Here is an 18877-nt window from a genome sequence, read left to right on the forward strand (position 1 = left end):
CAAACGATGTCACTACGAGAACAAATGAAAAGTGTAGAAAAAGTCGGGGTGTTACAATAACAGTAACTAATCCAAATCTAAAATTAAATTCTAAACTTAAAACTCAATTGGTAACCTAGGTCTTAAAACTAGCTAAAGTCCATGTTGACTAGTACTATTTTCGTTCACGAAAAATAGTTTTATTTATTTATTTATTTATTTTAGATCGTTTATCAAATTTAGTCTTCATTCAATTTCGATAAGTTATTCCTCTCTATTTTGGTAGATCAATTTTCTACTAACAATACTTATACCACTTTTATCTCTATCTGCATTTCTGATATATACCAATTTCGCATTCAAACCCGTATATTTATAACTTATTTAGCCGATTTTTCGATTATACCAATCAATTATCGCTTATAACCGATAAAGTAAACTTTTTCTTAAACACTACCTAATTGAAATTCATCCAAAATGGAGAATCTCGGTTACAATAAACTAATAATCGAATTTAATTGTAACCAAACCGATTTGTAAATCAACATTGTATTCTCTTATATTTTTCATCGAACAAACCACGAAGCACCTTTTCATATTACAATTCACGACCACAAATCACATTTCCCGAACAATCATTTTCCCAATAAATTTTAGATAGAATGCTCCCCCTTTAAATTTAAAACCTAAAATAATTTGATAATTTTGTTATGAAAACATGGTATCAAGAACCACACATGCAAATGGTACTACCTTCACATCATAAATATGGAGAGGAGAGAGAAATTAGAGAATGCCCCATTTCCACCTCTCCTAATGCAGCCTCCCACCCATCCCTCCCCCTCCGCCTCCGCCGCCGCGGCCGCAGAAAAAGGCCACGTGTACCGCGGCGTGCGGAAGCGGCGTTGGGGGAAATGGGTGTCCGAAATCCGGGAGCCCAAGAAAAAGACCAGAATCTGGCTCGGGTCTTTCCCGACTCCCGAGATGGCGGCCAGGGCGTACGACGTGGCCGCCTACTGCTTGAAGGGCGATAAAGCCCAGCTCAATTTCCCGGACGACATCCACCTCCTGCCCCGGCCCTCCACCAGCGCTGCCAGGGACATACAGGCCGCGGCAGCGCTGGCGGCCAACATGGCCGCGGAGCAGACTGGCGTAGTCTGCTCCGTGGCTGAAGGGGGCGGGGAGGATTTTTGGGCGGAGATTGAGCTGCCGGAGTTGATGAGTGATTGTGACTATTCTTCGCCGGAGAATTGGTGTTGGAGTTCTAACTATGGAGAGGTTTATGGTGATGCTAAGTTTATTTAATTATGTTATACTATATTCTTTATAAGTTTATAGATTTATTGTTTGATTTGTTGTATATTTAAATAAATAAGTGATACATATATAGTTTGATTTGTTGTATGCACATACACATTCATATTTATGTGGTTGATTGTATTCAATTATATTATTCATACACAATTGTGATGCATGCAGTAGTTCGTTTAGTGATTTGTTTTTAGTGCTAATCGCCCAAAAAAACATGTAATTTGGTGAAATTATGATTCACGTAACTTTAATGAGTAATTAGAAAAAAAAATTACTCTTGTACTACTATTGAAGATGGAGATAGAAATCCAAGTTTTGACTCTTCCAAATGGAAGTCATGTAGACAACTGCTAAAAGTGTTAACTTTATAGTTTTACTAACAATTTTAAAGTTGCAGGATAGACAAAAATTCAACCAAATTTTATGATTTTTCCCTTGCAATTATCTATAGATATAATTGATAGCATGTGATCACATGATAACCCATATTTAGGGTAATAACTAAAATAACCTTTATTTTTACTAAAGATGATGTTTATACTCAATAAAACGATATTCTTTATGCATGTATAAAATGATACTTGTAATCAATAAAATTATACTGTTTGTATAAAATGATTATGTTCTATAAAATGATCGTATTATGTTTGTATAAAAAGATAGTGTCGGATGTTCTGTTTGTAAAGAATATCATTTTATTGAATATAAACATCATTTTTAGCGAAAGTTTAATATTTCACCCATTATGAGTTATTATGGTTATCATTTTAATGATTATGGTTATCACCCTAATTATAGTAATCATTCTAACGCCCACTATAATTGATTACACTATCTATATGTAGTTAGATAAGTGTGTGCAAATGATATTATTAATTATCTCAACTGAAAATGAGGTTGGTAAATATCATTATAACCAACCATATACATTGTGTTGACGGAAATGAGGGAGAATAATAGTATAATGAATTAGCAATAAAACTATTCATTCAATATCACAATATGATGTTATCCTTTAACTAATTTTGTGGGAGGCATTTACCCCGAGACAACCCATGTGTCAAGGCCATTGATTTAACGAGCATAAACAATGATGAGTAGAGTATCGTACATAACAAAAAAATTATCTGATAAATTTATTATAGACAAGATACAAATCAACAATACTAACAACACAGTAAAAAAAATAAAAGAAGGTAAATTAGTTGAGAGACACGCTAACCTTTTTATTATGAGATTTATTCGGTTCGCATCTCAAATAAGATTTTTTTAGAATTACATGCATTAGTATATGATAAAGTTCAAATGAAAATACTTCTTGTAGTTAGAATATGGAAATTATATTTGGCCATTAAATTATAAAGATCTATGTGAATGCATCTCTATTTCCTCACTGCATTCTTAACAATATAATTGAAGAGAAAGTTTAAACTTTTGTTCATCGTGGTATATATTAGTATATCTTTTCTTGTGGTAGACTTTAATAAATTACCTTATACTCGTACTACAATAGTTGCTAGCACTATCACAATATTTTGATAAATCTTTGTAGGGGGGAGACTTTGGGCCACTTGGGCCGGTAAGCCCATTTGAGCCATGAGCTCTAATTCATCTGGGCCGGGCCGTTTATATTTGTACATCTTATATCACTAATTTATTGGACTTCAATTTTGAGCAAAACTACTTCACCCAATTATGTTGGAAGTGAAAGGAATAGACAACCGATATTGATTATTAAATTTTAAACAAATTTCATAAATTTTTTTGGTAATTTATCTGATGAAATAAATCATTAATAGCTTAAAGGAAATTTGAATTCCAGCATGCATGGGCTTGAACCATTGCTTCATTTTGTAATCTTAGAGTCGGTTCGGTTTACAAGATTATATCTCATGATTAAATATATACTCCTAAGTTTGGTTCATGAGATTGAATCTTACCACTTAATTCTAGACATATAAATTATATGATAATTAATTATAGTCAACAATCTCCAATAAAAATAATTTCACAATTTAATCCTAAATGGATTATCACATAATAATTAGTTATAGCAATCGAACCATACCTAATTGCACTATCATTTTGTGTGACTCATGTAAATAAGGAGTAATAATAATAATAATAATAATAATAATAATAATAATAATAATAATAATAATAATAATAATAATAATAATAATAATAATATAATAGGAGTACCAAATTGTTATCAATCGAATTTGTTGATGATACAACTTTTAAATTCAAATAAATTAATAAACTATGTGTCGATTTTCATGGACGTGGCCACACATGAAAGATCACTTTCTAGCACTTATATGACTAGTTAAAAAACAATAAAAATTCATGAAAAATTATTTAGGCACCCTATGTTCTGTAACGTATCTTGAACCATAAAACTATTGAAAATTAAATAATTAGGATCTGCATGATCCACCCACATCTTCATTCATCGTGACACGCCAAACAATCCCCTCTCCCCACACATATTCTAATGTTACATCATATCATATGCATAGTATTAAAGTCTAAATTGCCATAAAAAACATAAAGTTGGTCTTATTACATTTTACTCATCAATTTAAAAATCAGCAAAAAGAACTCTAAATATTGATTTGTTTAAGTAAAATATCTCGGTGAAATTGTATCCGGTAAAGTAGTCTTTAAACCCGAAAGAGAGAATAATTTAAACTACGTTAATACTCCATCCGTCCATGAATATATGTCCCATATTTAACCGGCTCCGGTTTTAAGAATTGTTTGACTCTATAAAGAAAATAGAATAGAAAAAGTTAGTTGAATGTGAATTCTACTTTTATATTATTAGTTTATAATAAAATGTGAGTGGAATGAGGGGTCCACCTACCAAATATACTCGCCGGAGCGCCGGCCCGGAACGTCGACTCCGCCCCTCCACGCCTCAGCCTCGGTGCCCTTCAAATGGGAGGAGCAGCCGGGTCGGCCCAGACCCGGAACCGCCGGACCCGAACCCGAACCCGCCAAATGCCTCGAGCTCCCGCCTTGCAGAATTACCAAAATGCCCTCCCCCACCACCGTTCTCGACGGCCCTGACAATCTCGCCCGCCCCAAGTTCTCCTCCTTCAGGCTCTTCAGGGAGAAGCCGATTTCCTTCGACGGCGGCGGCGGAAGCCCTTGTGAGAGCGGCGGCGGCCGGCGGAAGGCGAGTGGCTTGTTTGGGAGGAGTTTGAAGGAAAGGAGAGGCGACGAGGGTAGTATGGGTAATAAAAATTCTTCTTCCATTAAATTTCGTCATTATTTCGTGTTTCTATATTTTATTTGCTATTTTGATATTATTTGCTTTAGGCTTGGTTGATTTACTATGTTTTTATTTTATCGAGAAAGATCGATGTTGTGGTATTCATATTTTAAAGTGATAGGCGGCCGCTAGTATATATCGGGATGACAAAAATGTATTGTTATGGGGTATCTCTAGGTTTAGTTATCGACTTATACCTCATCGATCAATTCTTCTGATTCATATCTTTATTGAAATACTTGTACTGTAAATCCTTACATAAAGATTCCAAAAATACCAAATCCCTAGCTACTCAAGAAAATTGTTGAACTCCGAAATAACATTTTCTTTTGAATTGAAATGAGTGCATGTTTGAAATGGACTAGACTAGTATGGTCTCTTAATGCCTTCATATTTCAATTTTCCTTTATCTTATGTCATTTGCATTTTATTGAAACTAGACTTTTATGACTTGCATCCATTCATATTTCTTAAAATTCAAATTGCTAAAAAGCAAGATGTCTAATCACGAATCAAAGGAGTAATATTGGTTTAATTTTATTAAATGCATATTTTATTAATTAAATTCGGCCTTTGGAGCTGCTACCAATTATGATTCGAAACTCTATCCAATCCATTAGTGTTGGAATTGCTTTTGTTTTTATCCCGCCATTTATTGTCAACGATATGATTGTCGCCCTTTTTTCGTATGATTTGCTCATTGAAAGCTCAACTCCAAACGCATGGACCCATGTCCCTAACTCGTCATTGTTGCCTTAAATGTTTTTGTCTTCCTTATTATTGATGAAGAAGGAATAAGTTTGCCAATTCATGTGGCTAAAATGAAACCTCATAATTAATGAAATTGGGAAAATTAAATAATCATATTGTGAATCCAAGGTACTAGATTCTCAGTTTCTATCAGAAGATGCAAACAAGATCCCAATAAGAAACCACCCCCAATGCAAGAACGAAAGATAGCAATAAGAACTCGAGGATTTAACGTGGTTCGGCCTATGCAAGCCTACGTCCACGGGAGAGAAAAATGGAAACACTTTACTGATCACTCTTGTACAACACTAATCGCTCGTAGACAAACTCAGAAACGAGCTACACAATTGAACTACACTCAAGATTACAGAACTAGTAAAACTCTCAAGTGTTATGTGTATAGAACTTGAAAGAAACTCGACTTTCAAAAGCTAAGTGTTGATGATGAATCTGTTGTCAATATCTTGAGTTCCAACGCCTTTTACACTTCTTGAAACTCCATGCAACAACTTGCATTCGGTTATCAACTCCCTCAATCAAATCTTGAAACTTGATTCTCGAGCTCAACCAACTTAACCGTTTTAACGGTCACTTCATTTTCAACCTTCAACTCCAACACATATCTAACCTTCTTGTTCTAGAAACATGCCATAAATATATTGTAAAAAATGAATATGTTGCTTACATGTGTTGTTTTGTTAATGTTCAAGAAAAAGTGAGATTGTAATTTAGTTTCAATTTGGATTTCATTTTCACTATTGATTGTTTGATCATTTTTAATGAAACTTGGATGATTTTGGATTTTTGGTACTTAAGTAGTTATTTTTTTATTGCAGGCTACTCTGCGTGAAAGTTTGAAGCAAGCTATAACGTGGAAACGTACAAGAAAATGCAATTAATGTATTATGCATATGTAAATTAAACTTAGATATTTTATATTATGTCCTCCAATGAAATAAACTAAATGCAAGAAACACGGTTGTTTGTTTGGTCTATAACGTTGGTTCTTTCATTAAGAGGTTCAATAACTCAGAAATGATAGTCTTACCAACGGAGATGTTTTAGATCTAACTCAAGGATAGTGACATCAGAAAAGAGGTGTTTGAGAGCCAACTCGGAGTAGTAACCTAAAAATAGTAATGTTTCAAAGGCATTTCAGGTAAATGATAGTCTACAATTCTCAACTGATCATAAGCCAAAATCATCTAAATTTTGCTATATGTGATTTGATGGAATGTTTTGATCCGTCGAAAAATGGAATAGCCTTTCTTTTCTCGCCCGCACGCACAACAGATGATGGCGAAGTTGCATAGAGGTTCTGATAAGGGAAAATCCCTTATCAAGTGAAGAAGATAAGATAAAGAAAGTCGCAGAGAAACGTCGCTCTGTCGACAATCGATAGGACGATAGGATCCTGGACTGAAAACTAAATAAAGATAAAAGACAAATAATTCCAATTTCATTGACTGATTGAAGAGAATAACAAATAGCCTTATTTATAATACTAATACTAACTTAATGAGCATGACAAAAAAGATATGGAAAAAATATGCAATCCCCAAATTATCTAACTAAATAATAATGCAAGATATGAAAAAGATATGGACTCTTGAATGTATTAAGTTCCCACAAACAAAAGGAAGACACATTTGTTCTGGAAAAAAAAATCAAGATTGCCTGAAACAAGAAAACATCAAAACTCTATTTACTCGACACTACTGAAGTGTGTACCCTTCATCCATTTCGATTGTAACTGCTTACTACTTCTCATCATGGTCGTAGGCTTGGCTCGGGTAACCTATTGTACAAGGGAAAGGATGAGCAGGTCTAGATGAGGACTGAAAGATACACACTTGACTTATTTTTATCAAAGATTAAATACAAACAAAAGATAAGAAAAAAAGACACTAACACAATGCCTCTATATACACATTCCATTTCACGGACTGGATGACCACAAGGAAGCATCATTTCTACCCTCTCTGCTGCCCTTTTCACCATCATCACGGAAAGCATAATCAACAGAAATAGCATTGTCGAATATCGTACTGAAAATTCACAAGACAATTTATTAGCCTATTGTGAAGATGATAAGATAATTAAGGTTGAGATAGAGCAAGTTAACATTTATTCATTATCTCTTGTGGGCGCACTCTAGAGCTTCCATGGAATCTTCTTGAGTTTCAAATTGCACAAAAAGAGAAATTCCGACACATAGATACATTAAGAACCCTACCTCCCATAACGCTCAATGATGACTTGAAATCCTAACCTATTGGATTGATATCAACTAAACTGCACTTCAACGTCTTCTTATTTTAGTATTTTATTGTACGGAATGTGTTCAAATAAACAATAAGCCTAATTTGTAATTTAAAATTGAAGATAATTTATAATAGAAATATCTAAGAATAAATAGAATGTACTAGAGGAAAAGTAGAGAATTCTAGAAAGAGAGAAAAAAAATAGGATAAAAACTTTAGAACAAATGCATATGTAGTCTATATATATGCAGGGGTGCGTTAGACTCATTTGCACCCTAAGTGTCCTATTTCCTTCTTAATCTCAGTCCTATAAAGATAAATACAAAGCTTAAAAAATCCGTACCAAAAACGGTGTTGATCGGGTTCATCGCGACTTGATTCTTCGCGGCGTCACCGATGAGGGGCTCGGAGTCTGTGAAGCCGACATACGACGGCGTGGATGGATTAACTACCAGAAATTCAAGGAAACATGCAAAATGAAAAAATATAAACACGGATCCCAAAAATTCATACCGAAAACGGTGTTGAACGGCTTCATTGCGACCTTGTAGTTAACACAGGTCATGGATTTCTCAGCAGGTCCGGCAAACAACATCATGGATTTCCCAAAAATTCATACCGAAAACGGTGTTGAACAGAACTCTTAACATCTGGAAACAACATGGATGCATTCTCTATCATCAAACAGAAAGAGGTTTCTTGCCATGCTAAGACCAATGTCGTAGCATGGCAAGAAAACTCGTGCGAACGACATCATACATCCACTCTGCAAAATATATAAGATCTTCAGCCACAAAACCTAATCCAAATCTACTCCAAATCCAAGCAAACACGATATATTGACTCAATTAGAATCAGACTCAGATCTAGCAGACAAGAGCGGAAAGTATAAACACAAATCGCATAAATCCATACCGAAAACAGTGTTGATCGACGCACAAGCTAAAAACAAAGCACTGCATTAAGCCTATGTAAAATATCTAGATTAACATTAATTTACACATAAATAACATAGTAGCAATACAAAATTATAGTGAAAGTCACTAAAATAAGCTACAACAGCATATGGATATGTAGGAAATAGACATAATACCGAAACAGATCTAAAGCGATATAGTCAAAACCAAGACAGATTCATGCTAAGTAGGAAATCGACATAATCCATCATGATAAGACTACATGTGGCTATCATACCCTTGGCCTACTGAACAAATAAAACAGATCGACGCAGATACATATGTTTCAGATACAAACCACTCCAAATCAAACGAAACACAATCCAAAACAGATCTAGAAGACAAAATCATGTTCGGCATCATGCTTACGAAGATAACTTTACTTATACCGACTGAATGCTTGGCCTACTAATCGACGAACATATAAAAATCAAATAAATCACAATCCTAAAGCAGATCTAGCCGACAATCATAAAGATAAATACAAAGCTTAAAAAATCCGTACCAAAAACGGTGTTGATCGGGTTCATCGCGACCTGATTCTTCGCGGCGTCACCGATGAGGGACTCGGAGTCTGTGAAGCCGACATACGACGGCGTGGATGGATTAACTACCAGAAATTCAAGGAAACATGCAAAATGAAAAAATATAAACACGGATCCCAAAAATTCATACCGAAAACGGTGTTGAACGGCTTCATCGCGACCTGATTCTTTTTAGGTTTGAGGCGGAGCTGCGTTTGACGTTATAGAACGTTCCCAATAAACCCTAATTGTTTATAGCCGTCGATTGAATCGGACGGTGGGAGATAAGCTAAAACTTGAAAGCTGAAGCTTTATATAGAAATCAAAGGAGTAAAAAGGAGTATACAAAACTAATTTATAAAGTATGGTGTGGCGTAGGTGGTAGGGTGTCATGCCTCTCAATCTTGAGGTGTCTGGTTCGATTCTTTTTGCGGCTAGTTATGCATACTTTTATTTTTGCATATTTGTACTTGATTCATAACTGTTTGTAAAATCAATAAGAATAAAAATAATTCTTTAGCATGCATATGTATTATTATACAAAGTAAATTTATTTTAAAGTTAGGCATTTTATTTAAAAAAATTTATTCTTAAATTATTTCGACGATACTAGGTTTTTTCTTAAATTTTTTTGACGACGACGCTATCAATTTACCTTTAATTTATATTGTTTATTCTCTAATTATTGATATTTTGTTATCTATTTCTTAATTCCATATTGTTTACGGAGTAAGTACTTTTGGCATCATTGACACTAAACTTCTGTAACAAATATTGACTATAATTTGGACCCCCAATAAAGAAAAAACTTGGAAAATAAAATAATGCGTATAGTATAGAATTAAGGGATATACTATTAAATTGATTTGATATTCCATAATAATCTATACATCTATACATAGGGTCTTGTTAGGTTGAGATTTTTTAGCTTAATTGAGAATTGAGATGCATTTTCAGCCACTCATTTTGAAATGTCAACTGCAAAGTAGATTATGTCAACTAAGGGGTATTATCGTCATTTCATTTCAATAGCCAGAATATCAAATGTCAACAACTCGTATTAAAATGTCAACAACTAAAAAAAATTTAATTTTTTTAATTTTTTTAATTTTTTTAAATTTTTTTTAAATTTTCGCGCGATGTCAACTACTGAGACATTATGTCAACTACGATGTGTAGTCTGCACATCAAATGTCAATAGCTCTGCACATCAAATGTCAACAGCTTATAATTGACATTATATATGTGTAGTTGACATGAATTGTATATGTAGTTGACATTATATGTGTGTAGTTAACATGAATTGTATATGTAGTTGACATTACATGTGTGTAGTTGACATGAATTGTATATGTAGTTGACAAAAAAAAAATAAAAAAAAAATAAAAAAAATAAAAAAAAATCGAAAAAAAATAATTTTTTTAAAAAAAATAAAAAAAATATTTATTAAATAAAATATATGATGAAATTACAAATATGCCCTTTCACAATTAATTAATGTAAAAATATTTTCCATGTGGCAAATTCTGGACCACTCATTTAATAAAAATGAATGGCTTATAATGCATCTCAATTCTCAATTAGGCTAAAAAATCTCAATTGATCACAACCCTCTATACATATATATAAAAGGTGAATCTATACATACATATATATAAAAGGTGAGTTTTGACCTTAATTGCAAATATTTATAAGTTTTGGATTGTTAGCTAAAATTGAGATATTTTGGTTGGTCAATCAAAAAATGAATTCAATTTATGAATATGGCTATTACATTTTAATCACCAATTATAAAAATTATTTGAATCAATTCATCTAATTATATTTTATCCATATGATAGGCACGGTTACACTAATTAATTTGATAAATGTGGGATGAAAGTTTTCTTCATAAAGGTTTATAAATTTTTAGCCGTTATAATTTTTAATAATTTTGATTTAATCTCAATAATTCAACAATAAGCACTACATATTGATTAACCATGGAATTGGGGTTACACGAATTAGAAGATTTGTAACTTTGTAACCGCCACCTTATTACACATTATTAGAAATTGTATTAATAATAATTTAATGTAAATTTCTACACACTATAACTTCTCTATATTTTTTTGTCTATATATCATTCACTATATCATTACTCACTGAATTTTCTGCAAAATGAATTTGTTTTCAATATGATACTTGCTCTTTATCAATAACATCTTTTTATATTTCTCCATTCCATACATTCTTTTTAAGTGTGATTATTATATTACTAATATTTGTTGTTATGTTCTTACCAGTGAGGATAGTTGAAACCATGGAAATGAAATTAATCTCTCTTAGTGATTTACAATCTATCATAACTTTATCAATCAAAGGTTGAAATCATGGAAGTATTCACCTTGCCAAATTCGGGAATTGGTAAGTATTTTATGAAATTATATAGCACTAAGTTGTATTCACATTATTCACGAACGAAAATATTTATCGAAATTGCAATATGGGGTCTGTAGTTGACTTTGGTCTGAAGTTCTTATCTACATATGAAACTAGCTTGGTTGAAAAGATGGTGTCGACGCAGGATGATGAAAGTGTTGGAGACGATGAGTGGAGAAGATGAAAGCTTTTGAAGATAGATGGGGGGCGATGGGGCAGAGCTACATGAGCATAAATTATTTTGGATTCTATATGGTTGAAATTTTTATTTCTTGGTTGCATTCTGATTTATTATTTTTTTTATTTCTATTATTAATCGATTTTCTATTAGTGATATTATTGAATGTTATATGATTAGTAATTAAATGGATTGATGACAAATGTAATTAATTTCAACACAAGTATTAAAACAAAATTTCAACATTATTAAAAAAAATCTACAAGATAATATGGAAATCTATTTTGATTTTTTAACATTAGTACATTACCAAGAATTATTAATAACATAATCAAAATTGCTTCGTAATTATTGTCATTGATTTACCCAAGGAGCACATTATATTTCTATTTTGTATGAGAAAATTCAATAGGTCGTGCAACGCACGGGGTTGATACTAGTATAAAAAAAAACTAAATCTAAGGATATTTAATTCACAAAGCAAACAACTAAATACGTGGAATAGCCTCATCAAACAGCTTCCTCGCCACCCTTCCCTTTCTTGAATAGGCAATGCACGCACGTAAACTTATTATCTTTATCTATATGCTTTTTTTGTAATTTCTTTTTCTTTTTTTTTATATATATAGGATAAATTTCTTTATGGAGTATTTGAAATGATATGGAGGAGCACCACTTTGTCCAATTGTATTTTGTATAGTTCTTCTCAATCTTGAAAAAAAGTCAATGCATCTTTAATTCTCACCATTTCAATCTTGTACAAAAGGCTTAAAGAGTCCTTTTACTTTTCTCGACAAAATCAAATGTCAGAAGCCTAAAAAATGACGAGCGGAAAAATTAGCAACATACACATTACTCAAAAAAGTAAACAACAAATCCAACAAACAATACAACAATTACAAATAATTTAGGCATCCTTACAACTAGGCATTGGGTAACAACTAGCAACCAACAATGCAATGTCAATCAACAACTACATATGACTAAGCAAATAACCAAAGGCACAACCAAGCAACACAAGAAACAAAGGGCGTGGACTTACCAAAACAGCCACCAAGGATGCAATAAATCAACCTAAGGAGCATCTTAGGGTAACACCGAAAAACAACCACCGTACAATTATCCACAAACAACTCTCGCTTCGTGCATGAAAAAGTCATACATTTATTTTTGAGTTTAGAGCATCTTTATTGTTAGAGCATCCGCAATGGCGGACGTCGCGGTAGAACGTCGCGGAAGTCCTACCTGACGTCCGCCATTATAGCGACGAAGGCGGACAAACACGTCCCGCGAGGACGTCGGATATCCTCGGATGTCCCGCGACGTCCTAGTGGGAAGTCCGCCATTGTGGCGTGTCGCGGACGTCCCGCGCGGACGTCCCGATTATTTTTTTTATTATTTTTTATTTATTAAATGTTTGCATTCTCCTCGTATTCGTGTCGAAATTTTAATTCCGTAAATTGAATAATTGTGAATTTAAAATTTTATTGCGGGAAGTCCTAGTGATGTGGCAGTGACGTGGAAGGACGTTTTTGTGGGAAGTCCGCCACTGCCGATGGATGCTCTTAGTGGTGTGACTCCTTATAATGAAATTTTATTGACACACCAACCCGCAAAGACTATGCCCCGAAAAAAAGTAAATTTTGAGTACCATCCTTTGATCCACCGTAGAACAATATAAGTTAACAAAAGTGAATTTGGAATTTTCATTTATTATCCAAATCTAAAAAGTGAGCAATATATATGTCAACACCATTTAAAAGTAACACAATCAAAAAATCCAGCATGATGAGGTAAGTGCCCTCCAAATCATCACAACATTTTAATTCATCATGTGAAATGAATCTTCACTATTAAAATAATGTGGCCCAGCCCTTGCACGAACGCTACAAAAATTTAAAGAAAAAAAGGTAATTTATGCACAAATTACATTCATTTATTAACTCAATATATAAAATAAAAAAGGAAAAAAAATTCTATTCAATAAAATAATTGTATATTGTGTCTATTTGACTCATCTATAACCGTTCAATTTCATCTTGATCGAACGACCCAACTCTCCTGCAGCTCTTCATTCGTAACAGCCCATACAATTTCCGGAATTCCTTAGGCATTGCTTCCTTCCAGGCGCCGCCGCCGCCGCCTTCCTCCACCACACACGGCGGCGCCGGCGAAGACGCCGAACTGACGCTCGGCCGTGCCGCGGCGGCCCTTCCACCGCTCGATTGCAATGCGGAAATGACTGATTTCAGCGCGCGGCTCGGCGACGAGCGATTCACCAACATCAACTCGCTGATCTCCGCCGCGCTCATCGCCGCGCCGCTCTGGAAAATCTCCTCCACCTGAGGAAACAGCTTGTGCTCCTTCACTCCGAGATAATTGCTCGCTAGGTTTTTGAAAGAGGCGAAATCGCACAGGGGGAAGTGAATGTGCATATCGATCCTCCCCGGCCGCAGCAGCGCCGGATCGATTCCGTCCTTGCTGTTCATCGTGAAGATCGAAATCCTCTCCTCCTGCGAATTCAATAGTCCGTCCATGAAATTCAGCAAACAGGATGAACTCATCCGCGAATTAGGCCTAGAATCGGAAACGTAACGATCGAGATCCTCGACGACGATCAGAGACTTGCTCGTGGTTTGAATTAGGAGCGAGTTCAGATCCTCCGCATCGGCGATTTGCGAGAGACTGAGGTAGTACACGTCGTAGCTGAGGAGATTCGCCGCGGCGGCGATGAAGCTGGATTTTCCGGTGCCGGATTGGCCGTAGAGGAGATAGCTCCGCTTCCAAACGCGGCCGAGCTTGTGGTAGTACTGCTTCGATTTCAGAAAATTCTCCAAATCGTGCCGGATTTTCGCCTTCAGATCCGGATCGAGAACAATCGCGTCGAAATCGCAGGGGTGATTGAACAGAACCGACTTCCATCTCCCGTCGCAGTGGTTGTAAATCCTCAATTCGTTCCCTCTTTCCTCAATTTCGTCGGAAACCGCGTGGATGTGCTGGAGATACGGCTTCAGAATCCTCCGCTTATCCTTCTTCCTAATCCTCAGCACGAAGCTCCGGCTTCCGCCGTCTCTCTCAACTCGATTCAGCCACGAGACTCTCGCGCCGAGGAAATCGTCGTGGATCGTCTGATTGTCGTCGAGCGACAAAACGATGTCGTTTGATTTTTTGCCAGCGGAGAGGTTGGTGAAATCGGAGTCTTCGAGCGACGGGAGGGAGGTGAGGTAGAGCAAAACGCGGTGGTAGAAGAGGTTGCGCTGGTGAGTCGAATCGTTCAACTCGGGGACTTTGAAGTGCTGTTGAACGTGAACTCGGTCGCCGATCCAGTCAATCCCTTTCCTGACGGCGTAGATCAGAGCTGTTCGAAGCAGAAACCACCGCACCAGGAAAATTGAGAAGCATAGCAACAACAGATTCACAACAAACATGGATATACACAGAAATGAAAAATCTTTTCCTGGATTTGAGATGAATTTATGAATTATGAAAAAGAAAATTTCAACGTAGACGATTTATATATATATGGTGAGAGTAGTCGAGAGAGGAGAAGAGAGAGGCGCCGCAAATTTTATTTGGAATTTGGAATAAAGTTGAGGGATTCTTTTTATTTATTATTATTATTATTATTATTAATTTTTTAGTGGAGGTTGGTCTGCAGTCGACTTTTTTCAAATAAAATAATATTTTCGAATTGTCGTTATTAAGTAGACGTTTTAGTTAAGAAATTAGCAAGATAATATAATGTGATGATGTAATTAATTAATAAATATGGATTATGATTTTAGAGTGCACGGCAATGGGCGATGAAGTGGCGTCGTTTTGCTTAGGTGCCTACGAAATTCTAATGGTTGTGGCTTGCTCTTCAACACAATAAACTTAGATATTAATTTTATCTATTAGATTTGTTTGACTTAAATTCCTATTATTTGGGAGTGGTTATGCGTGGTTAGTTCGGAATTTTTGGGTCAAATTTGAATTGGATTGGATTGTATTTAACTGGTAATTTTGATTTTGGAACCATAGTAGTTTTTTTTTAACATGAAGCGAATTGATTTAGGAGAGTAGTTAATATTTGAAAAAATGATTACCTTTAAAATATTTGTTTATTTATTAATAAAATGTGAGATGAAATTTTTATTTACGAAAAATCAAAATGATAAAATGAGACTTTTAATGTTGATCAAATGGAATATATACTTTTCTAAATACTACTATGAGATTTAAGTTCAAACTCACAACAATTTCTTTCTTAATCCACAAAAGCAATAAAAACAAAAACATTAGTATCAAACACAAGTTCTTGTTAATATCTACCACTAATGGAGGAGAAATCAACCTATTTAAGGAAAATATTAGTATATCCCAACTTTCAACCCTTTCTTCTTACTTAATTCACAAAACTAATAAAAACCAAAATATTATCAAACACAAAGTTCTTGTAAACATTTAATAGAGGAGAAATCAACCTATTCCCAAGTATATATCTCTTCATTTTCATTTAATTTTATGTATCGCCAATAAGAACCAGAATTTCCTCATTTCGCAATATATATTTTTGTTTTAATTGCTAAAATTAATTTGAGTATCCTATGGACAATATGGCCAACAGATCTCAATGATAAGTATTTATTTATTTTAACAGGTAAAAATAGCATATGTCCCTTTATAAATATTGTCCACTTTCTTTTTCCATACATATTAAGAAAATATATTCAAAACAAATAAATCCTTCCCTACTATGACCTTATTTAGATATTCAAAACAAAAAAATGAGAATCCCAAAAAAGATGGTAAATCAAAAAGTAGAAATTTAATGCACATATATAAGAAAAGTGAACTTTAATATTAGGGAAAAAAGAAAAGATGACTAATGCACATTATGATAAGAAAAGTGGACTATAATATTGGGGAAAAGGAAATACTATGACTTAAGAAAAGTGGACTATAATATTGTAGAAAAAGGAAATATGACTTGGGGGGCTGTGGCCTATATTTCTCGACAAGTGGGACTGTGTGAGCAAATGTCAACTTTAATTTAATCAATTTTAAAGATAATTAATGGTATTGGGATTACGAAATTTATAATGTATCTTTATATTCGCGTAATAAGTCATCAGTGACAATAATTGACTCAAAATAGAGTAATTATGAAACTTGTAATATTAGAGTATGCGCAGCGGTGGCGTCCGTCGCCACCGCCGTCCGCGCCGCTGGCACGGACGCCATCCGCCGCCGCTGCGCTCGCGCCGCTGGCACGGCGCTGCTCGATGTATCGAGCACGTCCGTGCCAGCGGACGCACACGTGGCGCGCTCCCATTCGTCAACGGCATAGCCGTTGTGTTTAAACATTTTTTATTTTTTTTTAAAAAAATCGGTATTTAATTATAAATAATGCTAAAAAATAAAAAAAAAAATATTTTCCAAATCCCAAAAATATGGCCGTTTTTTTCCCGTTTTTTCTGATTTTTTTTATTTTTTTCCCCAAAATCATCTATAAATACACACATTCATCACTCATTTATCACATCAATTCATCTCTCATTCATCTCTCATTCATAATTCTTATACAAACTATCAACACATTCAACATTCACACAATGCGCGATACTCGAATCCACAATCAACTACAAGAAGACCTAATCAACCACATGTGGGCGAAATTCGGCAACGAGTAGTGGTTTTTTTAATTTTTAGGATTTTAATTATGTAATTTTTAATTTTTAGGATTTTAATTATGTAATTTTTCATTTTTAGGATTTTACTAATGTAATGTTTAATTTAATTTGTCATTTGTAATATTTATTGTGGTTTTTAAATGAGTTTTAATATTATGGAAATGTTATTGTTTAATTAAATTTTAAATTAATTGTGCTCGTCCTTGCGGAAGAGCACAGTTGTGGGTGTTGTGCTCTTGCCAGAGAGCAGGCATGAATAGTACCGCCCGGGCCCACAACCGTGCCGCTGGCAAGAGCACGGTTGTGGATGCTCTAACAATCGACTTCAATTAACACTTGTTAATTACTTAATGATAATGTATCCTTTAATTAGGTGAAGTTCTTTTATTAAAACAATAAGATCTAATCATAAATACATTAATGAAACAATCAATAATAGTTATCAACCAAATTGCTTTAAAACTATAATGGTGGCTACAGCAATAAAAAAACCAATTGCATTAGGTGTTAATAACTGAAATTCATTATTCGTACTAATGCTAATTAGATTCGGTGGAATTAAATTTGGGTGAATTTAATTTATTCCAAATTATTAAAAAAAAATAAAGGTTGGAGAAGATTCTTTGATTATTAATTACAAGTTTACAACCACTAAAAATGACTAAGAAAATAATATTGGCGAACAAGATAATTAAGCGTGTGTGGATTAACTTAACTCTTTTATTAATAATTGATATATAATTTAACTAAACTGCCTTGGTTTATCATCTACTAGCTAAGATATTTTAATATAATTGGGCCACTTAATTGTTAATCGCTAGGTTAACATAGCGCGTGGAAGCCGTGTAATGAACTTTTAATTGTCATTTTCCTAGTCAATTAAATAAGGAATTAATTATGTATAGGCTTGAAGCTTGATCATTGATGTGGCTGGAATTGAAGATGATAGTTATGTATTGTGCAAAGAAGAGCAAGAGAATAGCAAACAGTTCTATTGCAAGATATTCAGTAGTCCTTGGTATTATTGTTATGAGCGTTAGAGATATTCTCATCGGTGTTTCCAAGGCCCCGAAGATGTGCTTCATATAATCCTAATCTGGTTAGAGGATTCGTTCAAAATGTTCAATAAAAAATTATAGATTTACGTATTTTACGTGATATCATGGTCTATTTGAGATATTAATAACAAGGTAGCCCTCCAAGCAAGTTTTATTATTCGATTGTGTGATGAAGAATAAATGCTTTCGGGCATTAAAATTATACTACTAGAGATTGATGCTCAAACATCTCATTATATGTGGTTAAACTTAGGCGACACCAAAAATTAGATTGGAGGAACTTCCAGAAAGCCATGACACACTGATATTGTTAGTAATGATATGTGGACTTCACTTACTTTGTTTGTTAATATCATTGAACCTTCCATGACTACCCTCACATGTTCAATTAAAAACAATGAGTACCTCATTAAATTAAAATATAACAAAAACACAAAGTCTAAAGATACTTAGTGTTTGGGATTGTGACTCTGTTTGGGAG

General features: G+C 34.2%; 2 protein-coding genes and 1 long non-coding RNA gene across 3 annotated transcripts; 1 reads left to right on the forward strand and 2 right to left on the reverse strand.

Moving 5' to 3' along the window:
* Positions 1–739: 739 nt before the first annotated feature.
* Positions 740–1383, forward strand: LOC121786546 (ethylene-responsive transcription factor ERF023-like). The gene has a single exon (XM_042185187.1). It carries the CDS (start codon positions 748–750, stop codon positions 1282–1284), a length of 537 nt encoding a protein of 178 aa, XP_042041121.1. The 5' UTR covers positions 740–747; the 3' UTR covers positions 1285–1383.
* Positions 1384–6911: 5528 nt separating this feature from the next.
* Positions 6912–9359, reverse strand: LOC121787894. Its single transcript, XR_006047541.1, has 5 exons — positions 9216–9359; positions 9046–9114; positions 8098–8350; positions 7928–7996; positions 6912–7368 (listed from the first exon to the last, which is right to left on the reverse strand). It is a non-coding gene; the product is annotated as an uncharacterized LOC121787894 (long non-coding RNA).
* A 4089-nt stretch (positions 9360–13448) lies between these two features.
* On the reverse strand, positions 13449–15225 carry LOC121787577 (AAA-ATPase At2g46620-like). Its single transcript, XM_042186352.1, has one exon. The coding sequence runs from the start codon at positions 15089–15091 to the stop codon at positions 13682–13684; it is 1410 nt and encodes a 469-aa protein (XP_042042286.1). The 5' UTR covers positions 15092–15225; the 3' UTR covers positions 13449–13681.
* Positions 15226–18877: the final 3652 nt, after the last annotated feature.

Source organism: Salvia splendens, chromosome 22 (genome assembly GCF_004379255.2).
Source record: "Salvia splendens isolate huo1 chromosome 22, SspV2, whole genome shotgun sequence".
NCBI classification, from domain to species: Eukaryota; Viridiplantae; Streptophyta; class Magnoliopsida; order Lamiales; family Lamiaceae; genus Salvia; species Salvia splendens.

Excerpts from the sequence above, each read along its gene's own strand:
- LOC121786546 (XM_042185187.1), top strand. The coding sequence starts at position 748 with ATGGAGAGGAGAGAGAAATTAGAGAATGCCCCATTTCCACCTCTCCTA.
- LOC121787577 (XM_042186352.1), bottom strand. The coding sequence starts at position 15,091 with ATGTTTGTTGTGAATCTGTTGTTGCTATGCTTCTCAATTTTCCTGGTG.